General features: G+C 39.9%; 1 protein-coding gene across 1 annotated transcript in view; it reads right to left on the bottom strand.

Annotated features, from left to right (window-relative positions):
• The window catches only part of STOX2 (storkhead box 2), a gene marked incomplete at its 3' end in the record, with an annotated part of 68088 nt that overhangs the window by 14179 nt on the left and 37065 nt on the right, over positions 1-16844 (bottom strand). The window contains exon 2 of the mRNA XM_080344328.1: positions 46-198. Coding sequence (XP_080200454.1) covers positions 46-198 — 153 coding nt within the window. The remainder of the gene's footprint in view (positions 1-45; positions 199-16844) is intronic.

Here is a 16844-nt window from a genome sequence, read left to right as displayed (position 1 = left end):
CAGACATGCGCCCAACTGACCAATTATTTATTAATGTCCGGTTACCTGGGAAGCAGGTTGTTAGGTGCTCCATTAGTGCTTCATGTGTGACTTGTTTTCGGGCAGAGTTCATTGCTGAGATGGCCAAGCAAAGGATTTCCCCAAGTGGAATAAACTGTGACTGACTGATGGGAGACATGCTGATGGGTGATACATCACCTGTAAAAAGATAACAGATGTGCAATGAAGCGTTTTGTTTAAAAATCTGCTCATAGAACAAGGATGTAGAGATACAAATGGAGAAGATGCGCACAGCTCTGTAGCCTTTGCACTGAGCTGCGGACAAAACTCTCACAATGGAGAACCATCCAACAGCTTATTTCAAAACTTAGGACTGGTGAACTTCAGAAAATGGGAGACATTTACTGTATGCAGACATAGTTTTTCAAAGGGTGGAATAGACAGACTCAGAAAAATGTCAACAAATTAGCACTTACAGTTGCAAAACCTCATGCTTAAATATCCTACTGGAAAACTGCACAAACAAAATAGTTGCATGTATTTCTCTGGACATAAAAGGAGAGATTTCATTCCCCTTTCAAAGGCCGGATGCATGGATCACCCACCATTTCTGCTTGATGGAATATTTTTTCTTAATAGTAATAAAGATCAGAAAAAATGTTGCTAAGTTAATGAATGACATTTCACTCAGCTGATAAAGCACAGAACACTGTTTAGAGGCACAAAGGCATCATCACACACCTTAAGGCCTTAGTAAACTCTCCTGGATCTACATGTCAAATGCCTTTGCACAGACTATGTATTTTTTAGAAGAGAATTTTTATTGGTTCCAGGATGGCCTGAAAATTAACTTGGTTATAACTTTTCTCATATTGTCTTTAAAAATAATTCATTAACATATACTTTAAAAAATTATTGAAAGATCTTCAAAATGAAAGTTACAGGATAAATTACAATTGATAATTTTAGCATGACTATAAAAACACACATATAGATGTGCCTTTTAACATACTTTATATAAATACAGAAATGCTTTTAGATTTTGCTCTGTACCTCCCTCCTGAACTGGTAAAAGTTCCCCAATGATCTCAAACAGAAGGAGCAGCAGGTTAAAGGATCTCCTTTGCCAGTGGAAACTGAGTAACATTAATAGAGAGTAACAGAGAGAACAAGGGGTGCTTGACTACAAACCCTTTTCTGGCCACAGATCAGTCAAGAGCTAGCGATTAAGTTTTACCTAAATGGCTTTGAAATCTCAGGAAAATCATCCTATTTCTGCTGTCACGGAACAATGTCTTGAGATCATATCAGGACTCAAATTACTGGAAATTAATTGAAATTCAAACTTTTCTCCACAATTTAAAGAACCTAATATTTGACCTATTAATTCTATATTCCTATAACATCCAGTAAACAGGAACAGCAATTTCTAAAACCGATTGTCAAAATGCATTTCATCTTGCATTATACTCAGCACGTTGGGAAAAAAAAAAATAAGTGGTGGGAGTAGCAAATTGCATTAACTGCTTCAGCGAGACTTACGAGCACTATTTTTCAATACACCAGCTGTACAATCTGTTGTACACATTATCCAAGACACAACAATGATTTAAAATACACATTTGTGCTATGCTGTCTCCTGATTGCTTCTGCTTAATCAGGCCTGACCAGATCAATGCCGCAATCTCACCAGAGCAGCATTCCTCCAGCTCCAGCACAGTGCAGCCCAAGATCCTCCGCTTTCTTATCTGACCACAGAATGATGAACTTAAAATATAATCTTTTCTGGATGTTTTTTATTCATATACACCTGAAAAATTCCTGCCATGTTCTTTACAGACAATGACAATCAATAAGATCATAAGCAGCTTACAGGGAAATGTGAGAGATATGCTTTCACATGACTTGGGAGTAAACACCATTTGTCCCCTCATCATTTCAGAATGGATAAAGAACATCACACATTATATTACTGTTTACTAATGCTTATACCTGTTGTCAGCTTAAAATTTTTCATAGATGAGTCTTTGCAATCAGTCAGACACTTAAGTTTACCAACTTTGATCAACAGTCACCATGCATTTTGTGTAGGGGATCAGTCTTTAAGATTAGTTTCATGTCTAAAAAGCATCAAAATTATGATTAGAATTATGCAGATTTAGCTAAGCAATTTAAGAAATTACCGTCTTTCACACAAAGATTATCCGTGTCACGAGTATCCTTGTGAGCACTACTAAGTTCAGTTCAATGCAATGTCAGATTGGCGAATATTACCCTTGGTTGAGGTTTACCCTCAACAGGTTCACTGGGCACTGAAATGGGCTCCCTGGGTAGCTTTAAGGGCATCCAGGTGAAGGGCAGTAACTTCGTGAATTATTTTATCTAGATCACCAATTTCTCAAACCAAAGCACCGTGGTACGAGTATTCCTGTCCCTGCTCCCAGCCAGGCACTCATGCTACTGCCTGAGCAGGAGGACAACCTCTGTTTTTCCCTTGCACCAGAACAATCTACTCACCACCAACCAGAATGATGTTTAGGATATACAGAATGGGCCTTGATACCATAAATCAGCTTCCTAAAGTGGGAAAGGGCCTCGAGGAGGATTATATATGAAGCCTAGCAAGTGCTGCTAATTTATGTAGGTTTGCTCTGCAGCCTCCCAGCTGCCCCCCGAGGGACGAGGACTCAAACCAGTTACTCTGGTCACCCCTGTGAGCAGCCCATCCCTCTCCCCTGACTGCCAAGAGTGTGCAGAAATCCATCTCTGGGATCACACCCAGCCAGGACTTGTTACCTTAAAACTGGCTAAGTACAAGTTAAGGAAGTTTACCTGGATTTTAGTAACCTTGCACTTTGCACAACCTTTCCTTTCAAAGCAGGCCTCCAGCATGGAAATGCTTTACTAGGTCAGCGTGCAGGAAACATCCAGTCTGCACATTTGACCCCTGCCAGCTGGGATCTTGTCAACAGGAACAAGCCAAGAGTTTCCGCCAAAATACTAACTATACTTCACATAACTCACCAATATAAATAATTCAGCATCAGTTCATTAATGTTGACACAATCTCTAGCAAAGTATGCTATAGTTTGTGTGCCAGGGTAACATACATCCTGCCTGCAAATATTTGGGAGCTTAACAATTATGAAGCATTTGGACAAGGCCCTCAGACACATGGTGTGAACTGTCATATGCAGGGACAGGAGTTGGACTCGACGATCCTTGCAGGTCACTTCCAACTCAGGACATTCTATGCTTCTATGATTCTGTTAACCATTTAATTAACTATAAAGAAAACTGTAATTATCTATAAAAACAAAAGTTAAATAGCTTTAAATGCAATGGAATTGGCCAACAAATACTGGTTTATGTGAGACCCTTTTTTTCTGTTTTGTAAGGGACGACTGCCAGTTAAGCCTTATTCTTCTCCACTGAGTGCTTTTCAACCTTCTTCATGATGACAACGGAACTCTTGTTTCACCTCTGTTGTGCCAGAATTACCTCCACAGCTTGTTGTGTGTAGCTGTCTGCTGGAGGTAATTACTGGCTCTTGGTTTAAAAAAGGCTAACACACATCTGTAAAACTTTCAGCAGACCTTGTGATAGAAAGCCAAAACCCTATCACTCAGAGAGGCTCTAATTTGCCAAGTTTTATCTTAACAATCCTGTGGCTCTGGGAAATGACAAGCAGTCTGTGGTTATAGTTAAGTGAACAAACTTCTTTGATGCACAACAGAAAATATCTTGCATCTACTACTTAATATATTAACAACAATTATGTGCATAAATACTGTTTAGCCTGTTCGACAGAAGGTTTACTACAACTTCTTTGGGGAAGACCTGCTTTAAAAAAAATAATTAAATACACTTTTCCTATTTTTTTTCTTTAAGACCACATCACTTAACATAAAACATTTAGCATATGGCTCCTGTTAGCTCTGACTGATGTTTGTCTCAAGCAGCTTTCTTTTGAAATCAAATTACTATCCTTGACTTTCATATGTTTATGTTCCAAATTAAATGAAAACTGGAACTCAGAAAGCAGTTTTCACCAGCTGACTGCATGTTTTGTTTAAATAAGATATACATATATACATATATATATATATATATAGTTTTAGCTCTGCTTCTCCAGTGTCTTCTCAAACTTTTCTCTGAAGAATTAAAAAAAAAAATTCTAGACTTCTCGTTTAAAGTGGCACTTAATTTTCAAAAATGTCCAAGCACATAACAAACAATTAATCGGATTTGTCCTCATTTATACCTTGGGGATTTGCAGCACTACTGTGTGGGAAAAAAAATAATTTTTATTACTTAGAACAAAACATTATGTAGCACATAAAATAAACATTTAACTCTTATACAGTGGATTTCAAAAAATTTTAAAAAACGGGGTAACCATAACTATCCTTAGCATACAGATGAGAAAGTGATGGCCTGTAACAGAACCGGGAATGAAAATTCATACATCCTGAACCCACACCAGTCAGAACCGTTCCTGTCCCAATTTATCTACTGTCTCTTTCCTCTGAAAGTCTGGGTACCACCATCTTAGGAGAAAATGAGATAGACTATATTCTGTACCATGTATCAGCAATTAAACTATCAACTACATACTGATGACAGAATTTTTATTAGCAATTCTGCTGCTGTAAAGAAGTGACCTGGAAGTCAAACTCCCCGTCTCATGAAGTTTGCATGAAGACTGCTTGAAAAATCACCTCTTGACTTATAAATGGAACCAATTCAGTGAAGCCATTGTGAAGGAAAACTAAGGAAATTACAGTGCAAAGCCACACTATATTAGAATTTATACACACTATTTCCCTGAACTGGGGAAGTGACCATCTGATTACACTCTGCACCCTTTAAAATATAGGAAGTCAAAGCCCAGTTGCTCTTCTCCATCCAGCCTCTCAACGCCTTTTTAACCTTTTGTTTCCTAAGGATCAAGACAGATTTTAAACACGATTTTTAGCATGGTTTCCACAGGAAATGAGGCTTGCACAATCACAGTCTGTGTACGTGCATATGCCAGAGAGGTCAGGCCTCACTAGACAACAGAGATTCCAAAGCAAGTGTTTGCTATGCATGTTCCATCTGCACAGAGCTTCAGGCATACCCATCTCTCACTAGACAGGGGAGAATCCAGTCAAAAAACCACTTGTCAAGGGAAATTTAACTTCATTACTTTTGCTGCTTACAGTACTATGTTATTCATCAGAAAACATAAGAAAGTACAGTAATTTCATGGCACCTCATGAGTACAATGGTGGTTGCAACAGAAACCCCTTACAAAAAAATTCTTGCCAACAGCCTGTTCTGGTCAACACTCACCTATGATTTCACTCTGGGACAAACTACAGAAAGGTCCTTTTCAAACAAAAGGTAGCTCAAAAAACCCCCAAACTACTGGCAATGGGCAAAAAGAAGGCTCTTCAGCCTGGAATATTATCACCTTTTTTCAAGAATACCATAAGTGAAAAGTCTCTTCTAGAGAAAGCCAATTTTCAGATTTACTTAAAGAAGGGACAGATGCTGAAGAAGTTACATGTCTGGCCTGGGTTGCACATTACACCTTTCCCCCCTCCAAGCCGCAACGTGACTGAAGCATTCTAATTATAGAATACTTATACAGATGTCACAAACAAAACCTTTCTTATGTGAACTCAGAAGAATGATACGTAATTGCCATTTTAAGCCATACGATGTTTCCATCTGATTAAACAACAGGAGGGAACAGGAAGAACATGCAGATTTCTGTGGTATTACCCAGATTACTCTGAAATACCTTGGATCTGCACTAGCACACTTACACAGAAAAGGACACATTTTACTGGCAAAATCTTAAATAAAGACAATTAGAAGGTGTGTTGCTTGTGCTGTTCTCAGCCATAGATAAATCATCCTTTTAAAACACATTTCCTGGAGTATTTTATGAAGCACACTGCAGGTTGTGTTTACTAGACAGTTACACATAGCAGAGGACTGATAAAAATAAGAAAAAAAAAAATACATTAAAGATTTGTCCCTTTATTCCCGTTCAAGAGCAGGTTAAACAAAGGCTCAACAAAAGCAGTAACACAATCACTAACCAGCAAGCTCCTGTACCTCTGAAACGCATGCACACCAAAACATACCTTCCCTTGCAGATACACATCATGAACGTAACCTGGCAACGTGAACACTCCAATTCTAACCAGCCTGAGGAAAACAACAGCAATCTTCATGATGACCAGTCATATATCAAACATTGGCCTCTGAACAAAGTTCTAGTCCCTTGGCAGTTATTAACTTCAGCCATGTAAACTGATCTTTTTAATCATTCGGGCCCAGCTAAAAGCATGATCTCCAGGTTCACCACACAGCACTAACTTTCAGAAACAGGTGCTAAATTGTCCACAGTCAGCAGACTTGTCTTACATGCATTCATCCTCCATATTTCCTGTGATTTAAATTTCCTTTTCTTCATTCATGTCCTGTGGCCAGCTGCCTCCTGATCCAAAGTGATATCCCAGCACATGTTACAACTACGATCATAAAAAGTTTCTGCTGGAGCACGGAACTTTCCCAGAGGATTCAGTTGAGGAGATTTTGGTGGTGTTGCTTATCCTAGGAAGGAGGAGGGTGGGGCTTTTTTTTTTTTTTTAATATATTGTGTGCTTTAGAATGTGTTTCCTGAAACAATATTTTTCAAATGCATCTTTTAATAAATGACCACATCTATATTCCTGGCACACAATATGTTAAAAAGGGGGACTTACCTGAACCCCTATGGTCTGGTTCCATGCTCCAGTATGGTATCCAAAGTAGCTGTGATGTAACAACAATGTGCATATTGGGGCTTTATATCACTGTGGAAGCTGGCTGGCTGCAGCATTAGGTCAGCACCACAGGACCTGAAAGAAGAAAAACAGCATGCTTTTAGGCAATAATATGCTAAACACCCACCTCTTAAAGCAGGAAATACGGGCTTCCAGAAGATAAAAAAGAATGCAGTATCTATGCAGGTCCACTGAAAAGAATGCTATTTTACACAATTCTCACATAAGGACAATAAATAAATGGTTAAGAAATTACAGAGGAGATGGAGGTAGAGAATCTAAAGGGCACTACAAATCTAACTCCCACACAGTGTTTTGAAAACATCTTTCTCCTTTAGCCCTATTTCCACGGAACGGCTGGAATCACATTCTGACACCACCCCCTGTTCTGAAGGCACTCACAGTCTTCGCAAAGCACCTCTCCACTGCAGTGCCTGAGGATTCTGCAGTGTCACTCCTCTTCTCCCTGGCTCTCTGCAAAGTGAAGTCATAGGAATGGATCAGCCAACCTGACTTCTCACTACCCTGCCCAGAATCCTTTGTGAACTGAAATGAGTCATCGCTCTGAAAAAATCCACAGCGCAACGTTCCAGGTTTCTCCCTATGTCTGCGCTGGCTTCTTTGTCTTTGAAATGAAGTGCCTCTGCTTCTGGAACAGTGCCTAGCTGCACTGTACAGGATAACAAGCCAGCCTCCTCATTAAGTGGACAAGAAAGCTATTTACATGCATTAGCAAAGACAAGTTAAAGCTTTAACCCTCTACTCAAGACAAAAATTTACCCCTAACACACCTGTCTGATGTAATACACAGTTCCCCAATACACACAACAACAAATGCACAGACATACCTGCATGCACACACACTTACACAGAGCAATATTTTCTTAAATTATTCACTATTTAGCACGGCACTTACCAGTTTTTACTCTATTGATTAAAAAGATTTACTCTCCTTTGTCAGTCCTGAAGAATGCTGCAGACCTGCATGTAATAAACAGCTCTGCTGTACAGTGGATCAAAGTTGTGCTGCTGCAAACCGTTTATCAAAAAATCAGAAGCAGTGGACAAGTTCTTCCAAGCTCTCATTTTTCATCACCCCATTCACCATTTGGGTTCCAAAACACAGTGAGCCCTGAAACCATGCCAGACAGAAAATGTCAAACTGCTCCAAGTGCTGAGAGCCAGCGGAGCTGCTTCAGCTTCTGCTGCTACTGACAAAGAAGGTAATGCTCAGAACGAGGTCACTGTGTCAGGATCTCACTCCCAGTGCTAGGTTTTTCTCTGCTTGGTGACGGTATGCTACGCTTAAAGCATCAGGAAAACACAGAAGAGGAGGTAGGAATACTGTGTGATGAGAGACAGTTGCTGCTGTTTCGGAGAAATATTTTTAGTTCTTTGGGGATCTTCTTTTAAGAGAACAAAACATTTAAAATTGCCTTTACTGCAAAAGAACTATTTCTAGTCATGATCTAATCATCAAAATGAGAAGACCAATATGCAGAAACGGAGGGACAAACAAAAAAATGAAAGCTGTCACAGAACACTTATTTAAAGGTTCCTGTATCCTGAGCACTCTGAAATAGTTTGAAGCACAGTAAGCACATAATCCATAAAATCCTGAAACATAGTACTTCAGGACTCACTTGTGTTGTGCTAGAACAGGCAATTCTCTTAGGTTCTACCCTAAATGAACACACGAGGTGTTTAGGACTGAATTAAATACGAAGGTCACTACCTTCCTATGCTGCAAGCCTTAGCCTTACTACTACCCTGGCAGTGAAGAGTCGAACCCAGCCTAAAATAGGTCTGTGTGTTTCAAGAGGATAAGTAAATAGCTAGGTTACACAACTAGCAAATATCACTTTTGTTTACAGGTCTATGGCAACTGTTATGCAGCAAAGCCATATTATAAACGGCTAATTTACAAGTGTAGGGTAAACTGGGTACTTTGCTACACCTGTAGTTACACAGTAGCCAAGATCTCAACATTAAAAGCTGGGCTTTTGCTATGCACACAGTCATCACTTTCTGTGTTCCCTGAAAGACCTCATTCCAGGAAAACTTCAACTTTACAAGAGTTTTGCCTTCCCTGGGGCTGCAGGATAAGCTGCAAAGCCTCTAATGAATCCAGCTTGGCTTTTGCAATGTTTTGAGTCTCACAGGATCATCCCGCAGAAACTCTGGTTGTTTGTCTGCTAAGCTCACACAGGAATGAAATTCTTTGCAAGAAAAAAATTTCTGCAGGCTTAGAAGTGAACTACAAGAGGCACCTCCTGAAAGAAAAACGAGAGCTCCGATCTGCTTTTCCTCTGTATCAGACAACATTCATGAAAGCTAAATAGCTGAGCTTGTGCATGCACAAGCACATGTGTGTTTTCACACACATGCACAAGTCTTGCAGCAGTCATCATGCTACTGTCACCAAGGTTAAAATACCAGCAGAAGAAAGATACAGGTAATACCTCGACCCAAATATCCTTTCTCCCTAACAAATTTCTCTAGTACTTGAATGCCAATTACATATTCAGGAGCAGCTGGACCACTCTGAACAGACTAATACAACTGCAAGCTCTTCGAGTGACATAATTCCTCTTGCATGTGTGACATCCGGAGACACCTAGAATGCACTGAGCATGTGCATGTACCGAGGGCAAATACATCTTGCGTGCACATGCACCTAGGCCTGCCTTTACGCAAATTCGTCAGCTCACAGCACTATTACACAGCCATTTAATCAGTATTAGGAACTGCAGGAAGTGCCTGATACCTCAAAGCATGGCAGAGAGCAAAAGTGAGAGACCAGCAGCAGGGAAAGTGTAAATGAGAATGTTTAAAGAGCTGAAGTGGATGGATAAACCAGTGCTGCCATCACCAGTGACGTTACTGCAGTGTGGCCTCTCAGGAGGAAGGCCTAGCCAAAATGCCACATGCACTTCCCAATCAAGGCAGCTACTCTGTTCCTCCATCCTACATCTCCACCCCAGAACATGATAGAAAGTGGTACTGAAACAAAAGCTGCCTTACCGACAGTGCATGGCACAGACAATGTACTTCTCACCGCATAACGCCATGCATCCAAATAGACAGTACAGAATACAGCATAGCCTGAGATCAATCTCCAGATCACACAATGAGAAAGCAGATGAGGTGAGGATCCTATTTTCTTCCTTTGCACACACATTGTGTTGGAGCTGAAGACAGACTCCTTTCTGAAACTCTACATCAGCTTACATGCGCCCTGGAGCCCTCCCAAACCAGGGCCTGGGACTCCCTTCCTTTGCCACAGTCCTTTTGCCATCAACAGAGGGAAACTCACAAAGAGAAAAGGAATGTGCTCAAATGGGACAGGAGAGGAAAAAAAAAAGTTAAAAAAAGAACACTGCAATGGTGTTATCAAGAACATGAGAAAACTCACACTAGCCTGTGCCAGTTTCAGTGGATTCTGAATTTCAGAAGCTAAAATCAGCCATGAACACTCAGCATTCATAGTCTGTACCATTATTATCCACCATTACTTCTACAAGAACCAACTTCACAAAGCAGGAAGCACTCGAACACCAGACTGGGAACATAACCCTGAACCCTGTGGCCCCAGAAGAGACCAGGCTAAGGAACATCAGAAAAATAAAAATTTACACTTGTATTTCTTCAGGAAATCTCTTCATACAGAAAACTTTGACATATTAGTGCTCCACTAATAACAACTTTCTTGCAGTATGCTAATACGTTCCACTTGGTGCACCTGAACAAATCTCCTGGTTCTTTAAGAAATCACTTAAGGAAACACAAGAGGAAACATGATCAGGGTATTAAATTCAGCAATATCCCAACAGGTAATGCCCATCTGTTTTTCTGCTAATGTTGTCTAGGAACTTAAATACTCTCTTTTTCCCCTCCTGCTGCTTAGACCCCAATGTATTTTCAGGGAACATGCCTCCCCTCCTTCAGATCTCATTCCACTGGCCTGAATAAAAGCACACTCTTCTAGTGTTCTTTCGTATGTCTGCCCCTCCTGCTTCTTTAATCTTCCTAGGACTCTTCTACATTTACTCTAACTTACATAACTTTTCTTTAAAGAGCAATAACCAGAACTCTGCATCATACTCCGGTGCTCCAGCCAACCTCTCACCTGTGTCAAGTACAAGGAAACCAGCATTTTCATACTTTCAGTGAAAATACTCTGCCCTATAGATAACAAGAACAAAACTTGCTTTTTCCATAGCTCTACAACATCAGTGGTTCACTGTCTCCCCACAACTGAACAACCAGTTCCAGATATCCTTTTTATGCTGCTGTAACTAACAAGTTTGAAGCAAATATTCGTGGATTTGACTCCCAAGACCACGATCTTGCCCACTATACTTCAACAGCTTGTTCTGTGGAGATGATTAATGATCTTTGAACATCCAATTCTCCTTATTTGTTATCAATTTTTTAAGCATCTCCACTTTGTCACATGTTAATGAGAGTCACAAAAACTAAAATGCAAAACAAACAATACTTTAAGTGTTAGCTAATGCAGGACAGAATCATAACCCCCCCCATGCCATACTTGCTAATACTACAACCCAGTAAACAGCATTTGACTGAACCCATCAAGTCCCAGCAGGAAAAACAAGGCAACCCACAAAACTCCCTCCATCAAAAGCCTAGTAGGTAAAAACAACTGTCTTTTTAGATTTTGCCTACTACAAGAGGCTTCTTTAAATTACAGCTTACTGGAAGTATGTGATATTTTAAACCACAGAATTCCCTAACAGCTTTTGTAGCTAGGACCATGGGATGGGAGGAGTGTTTGATGGTTTGGGTGGTTTTTTTGCATAGAAATCTGTTACTATTAAATTAATTCAATCAATGCTAAAGCTATATTATTGCCGACCACACTACTACCCCACCCCCTCAAAAACAAAGCCTGTCAGTTTTCTGGCAGCAAACAGTAAATGCAAGGAAAGATAGAAGCATTAAAAAAATCTGACACTAGAGGAGATTTGGCAAGACAGAGTGAGCACATGAGAAACAAAGGAAAAAAACCAACCAAACAAACAACAACAAACGATGATAAACATGGATGTTTTTCTTTCAGGGTGGAAACTTTATAAAGGCAGAGAAAAATATTCCTTTACAAATGCTCCTGAAAGTGCAGGACATGGCTGTTGAAACACAACAATCAGCCCCTTAGCCACATGTCCTTCACTATCCTCTTCAGTTTAGCCAGAACACATTTTCAGCATGGCCGGGGATGCTGCAGCAAATAGTCCGCAAGAGTCTAGTCAGCAGCTAAAATTCTTGAAAGATGAAGGGATGACTAGCAATCCAACCTAAAGACATAGTGCTTCCTCTCTCATTTAAATTGACTGCTGCAACCGTGGAAGGATTTTCATCCCAAAGATGATACTGTGGTGGTTAAAGCTTTTCAAACAGATAGTGATGACTGCCAGATAACTTCAGGTTAAAATAAGAACCCGCAACACTGAACACAGGTCCCATGGTACTGCAGCAGCCTTTAACAGCCCAGTTTTTCCTGGCTAGGAGAGAACTGATGAAAAGGCCAGGCATGGAATCAATTAAAATAGTGCCGAAGTGGTTTTAGAAAGAAAAGGTTAGACACTCCAAAGACTTAGCAGTTGAGAGTTTACTGGGTCATTTTTTAACCTGTGGTGGAAAGCAGAGTTTTCACTATGGCTTGAGTACATTTAAGATGTACTTAATGCTTACAGAATTAAAACATTTTACACTCTAGTACATGAAGTAGCTATGCTGGATTATTCTGCCTCTATGCTTTACCCGTGTAGGGTGGATGCAGTGGTCCTTTTCCCACAGTGGGTCAAAATACTTTCAAATTCTGTCCTTTGGTCTACTCTGTGTGAGGATCAGCTGTGAATATAGCTGCATGGAAATGCTACAGCACAACAGTTCAGTCACCAAATCTGCTGCCTGTCTCATGACAGCCAAGCATTTCAGAAGCAGCATTAGAAAACCAACTGCACGTGTTGCCACTAGTGTGTACTGCATCTTAAAGGGAAATGCCCTTATTCCAGACAGAAACAGTTCATTTGAGATCCTCAAGGACTGGCAGATTTTCATTTTTTCTCCCAATTAGTACGACTATCAGCAATCAAAAACTACTTTCCCAAATAAATGACAGTACCTGGAACAAGGTGTTCCTGCAACTAAACTACTCACTGGATTAAATGTTTCCTCCTGTCCATTTCACCTGGTTTTTGCTTCTTTATTTTATTGAGCACTTGTTTTATTACAGGAAGCAGTAAACAAAAACCTACACCAGGCATTTTACTACTATTACAACAGTAACACCTCCCTACCTCGTGCTCTTTTCAAGTGAAATTTCAGAAATGTGAAAATCTCCTTGTGCATAAATCGTAAAAACAAATGCGGTATCCAAAACAAGGATGAAATTATCAGTTCCACAGAAAGAGCTCTCTTGCGTGACTTATACATATCCCCTAATTTACAGTCTTATGTTTAGAATTTTAATTATCAACTCCCCCGATCTAATATGTTTGCCACTGACTCCAGCAACATACAGACCACACTCCTAAAAAATTATGAAATCTAACATATTTGAGCATGATTTTTTCAGTGTTCACTGCAATGCATTACAGTATGTTGCTGATGTCACTATTTTGCGGAATTGCTCAGCTGTGCTAGCGACTTTTGAAGTCCTCCTCAGCAGTCTTAATGGACCTGAACAACTGTGATCTGACAGATAGGGTTACCACTTCATTATCCATTCCATCCTTCAGATTTCTAATAGGGCTATTAAAACCCAAACATTTGGTATTGATCCCTGCTATGCAGAACATTGTTAACCCTTTCCAAGGACCAGAACTGGCTGCTCTTTTTTCTCCCTGGATTCTAAACTGAGCTCAACAAGACTTCTCTCTTGGACTTTCACCAAGCATTTAAAAAGCACTAGAGCACGGAAACGTTCTTGTGCTCCCCAAGTGCCGCTATGACCCAGTTTTCTAAAAGATGAGAGCACATAAAAATAGTTGTGTCTTTCCCCTCTTATTTAGTACAGAGAGACCTAAACTGGGATATCAAGACTAGATTCCTGAGATGATCTCAGGAGCTGATGATGATCTCAACTTACACTGAACTAAACCAAAGGGCTGGCAGAAGGAGAGATGTGTGAAAATTTCTGGAATAAATCTGGCAAGTAACCACTGGACACAGAAAGAAAATCACATATAACAAAATTCTGAGATCAAAGCATAGGGGATATATAAATCCAACCTCTGAACAACCACATTTTACGCCACAGCAAGATAATATTTTCTTAGTGCATATTAGAACAAGAAAAAAAACCAAACCAAAACAACAACTCATTCCTTATATTGTCATTAAGTTGCCATCGCTTATTCTGTACCATTAAAAAATGGGCTTATAGTTGCTGCTATATTCTTTCAATGAGCTGTCCCCCATAGGCAGTACTTCAACTCACCCAGACCTGAAGGGCCCAAGGGCACACGACTCCTATTTAGAAGGGTAAAAAATGCCTCTCTCAGAGCCAGAGCTTGAGAAAGCTCTCTGCTTCAGAAGCATTTCTGATGATCAGTACACACTGCATTGCACATGGTGAAAGGGATGGGGCATGCCTTTCTCCTCACCTGGCCACCCCCTTTGGGAGGCTGGAACTGCTGTGTAGACCAGCCCTTGGAAACACCTACAGCAGATTAAGTAGTCCTAAAAGCATTTTTTGACACCTCTGCTGTTCATCCTGCCTGTTTGGTAGCTACAAATGTTAAGTCTTAAAGAGCTGATGTAAAACCTACCAAAGAAAAACCTAGGCTATAAAGATGGAATTAGCAGCAGCAGGAGACTGGAGAGGAATACAAGAAACAATATAAGTAAGAAAAAACACAGGAAAGGTTAAAAGGAAATGTGAGGAAAGAGATGATTTTTGTTTGATTCCTAAAGCAGGCAATGCAGCATATGTGATGTTAACGATGAAAGAAGACTTGTTAAAAGAACCCAAATGCTTAGCAGGGCTAAACGGAAGCAGAAATAATAACCAAATGGTATGAAATAAAATTAGCACTTCCAGCTGTAGGAAGGCTGGGAAAATATGAGGGTCTACAGGATTGCTGGAATAAGCAAAGTGGTACGGCTGCGTGTATAAGTGAAGAAAGATGTCAACAAAAGGACAGTTGCTTTGTGAAGGCCGACCCGCATGTGCTCTGCACCTACTTGGTGCTTGCCTTTGTTTTATTTTCTAGGCTGACCTTCACCACACAAAGGATTCAATGAAAAGCCTCCGTTCAAATTCTAAATTAAAAGCCTGAAAGAAGAAATATATCTTGCTTTGAAGCCCAAACCCTAAGCCCAAGGACCAACAACGCAGCAAAGGGAGCATCCCCAGCAGCTCAGGCATGAGCCACAACAGCCAGCTCTGGCCAAGAGCACCTGCATTCTCCAGTGGCTTTGAACGAGCCCTCCCAGGGCTTGCAACAGGCAGAACAAATAAAAAGAAAGCCCCTCTCCAAAGGGCTGCTCCTCAGTTTTTATGATGACACGTCAAAGCTACAGGAAAGATGGGAGCTTACAGAACAGTAAATAGAGTTGAGAATGAATTAGTAGTGTGCATGCTAATAAAGCACACATGCAACAGCGCTCCACTGAGGGAGCACACTAATGGTTTGGGCAGTTTGAAACACAACATGTGAACGCAGTTAAGTATGTCATCACCAACGCTGTCTTTAGAAGTGTTCTGCTGCTTTATGAGAAGCCCTTCAAAACACAAACACACGTAGTTTCATAGAAAGAAGGTGTAATCCACAAGAACTGGAAAATGTGGGACTTCACAAAGTGCATCCTGCATACCATGTGAGGTCTGCAAGGCCTCCACACTTGAGGCTTGTGATTTTTCTCATTTAATTGTGGTATTTTATTTTAATTCTGGCACTACATTTAATTGAGTTAACGCACCCTAGATTTGTTTAGCAGCATCTAGTTTGATATACCCTCTAAATACAATTTGGGAACCACCTGTGTAACAGTCACAAGATGGAAACTGGCCTCAGAGTTTTGGTCTAAAAGATTAATTTACTGCCAGAGTTATCTTGGTGTAATGATACCTATGCAAATCCTCATTTATTTTGGAATAAGAACCTATTTTTTAACCTGATTTGCCTTATACAGCTTCCAAAAATTTTATCAATGGGGGCAGTTTTGCATGCATAATCCTGCTAAATTCCTCTGCAGGAACTTTTTAATGTGTGATGTGATAGTGAAAATGAAAAACAGAATGATTAATAGTAAAAAGAAAACACTAATTTTCTTAGAGGTGAGAATGTGTCTTCCTGTTATTCAATCACATGCTCCCTAACATATTCAAAAAGTAAATGTTAAAACAAAGGAATTACTCTTTTCTTTTACTAATATTTTTTCCTGGATTCCGGCAGCTTTACACTTGAAGAATAGATAAAAATTGACATTTAAATTTGCAAGTACTACTTCTCTAAAAACTTCCTGTTATGGTCAAAGGCAGAGATATTAGATGAGCCAAATATGGTTCCTATTTGCCATATGTTGTTTCTAATAGTCACAGCTTGAGTTTCAAAACTTATGTAGATTTGCACTTCCCTTCTTCATGTCATCTCTATTGAGTGCTGCTGTACACTCAGTACTTCTAAAAATCAGGACAGTTACTCAGGAGCCTAATTTTAGGTACTCATTTCTGGAAACTGGAGTAAAAGCTCAGACTTGAACACTAAAAGAATTCAGGCATGTAAGCTACTTGGGAATATCTGAGTGTCTTGTACACAATGCCTAAAGTCATGCATCTCCTTCATATTTACATTTATAAATGAGAGCCTAAACATCTTACTTAGGGCATAAAGGTTTGAATGTGATTTATGTGACTTTTGTCTTGCTTTTGACAAACTTTATTTGATGAAGTTTTTATGTAATTAGTGTTTCCAAGAAAAGTTTTGGGTTTGACAAAATTAATACAATTTTGAAAAAGAAAAGAGAGATACAGAGCGAGGTTTTAGAGAA

This window comes from Nesoenas mayeri (assembly GCF_963082525.1).
Source record: "Nesoenas mayeri genome assembly, chromosome: 4".
In the NCBI taxonomy this organism is placed as follows: Eukaryota; Metazoa; Chordata; class Aves; order Columbiformes; family Columbidae; genus Nesoenas; species Nesoenas mayeri.
The sequence above is the reverse complement of the archived record's forward strand: the minus strand, read 5'-3'. Positions and strand labels throughout refer to the sequence as shown.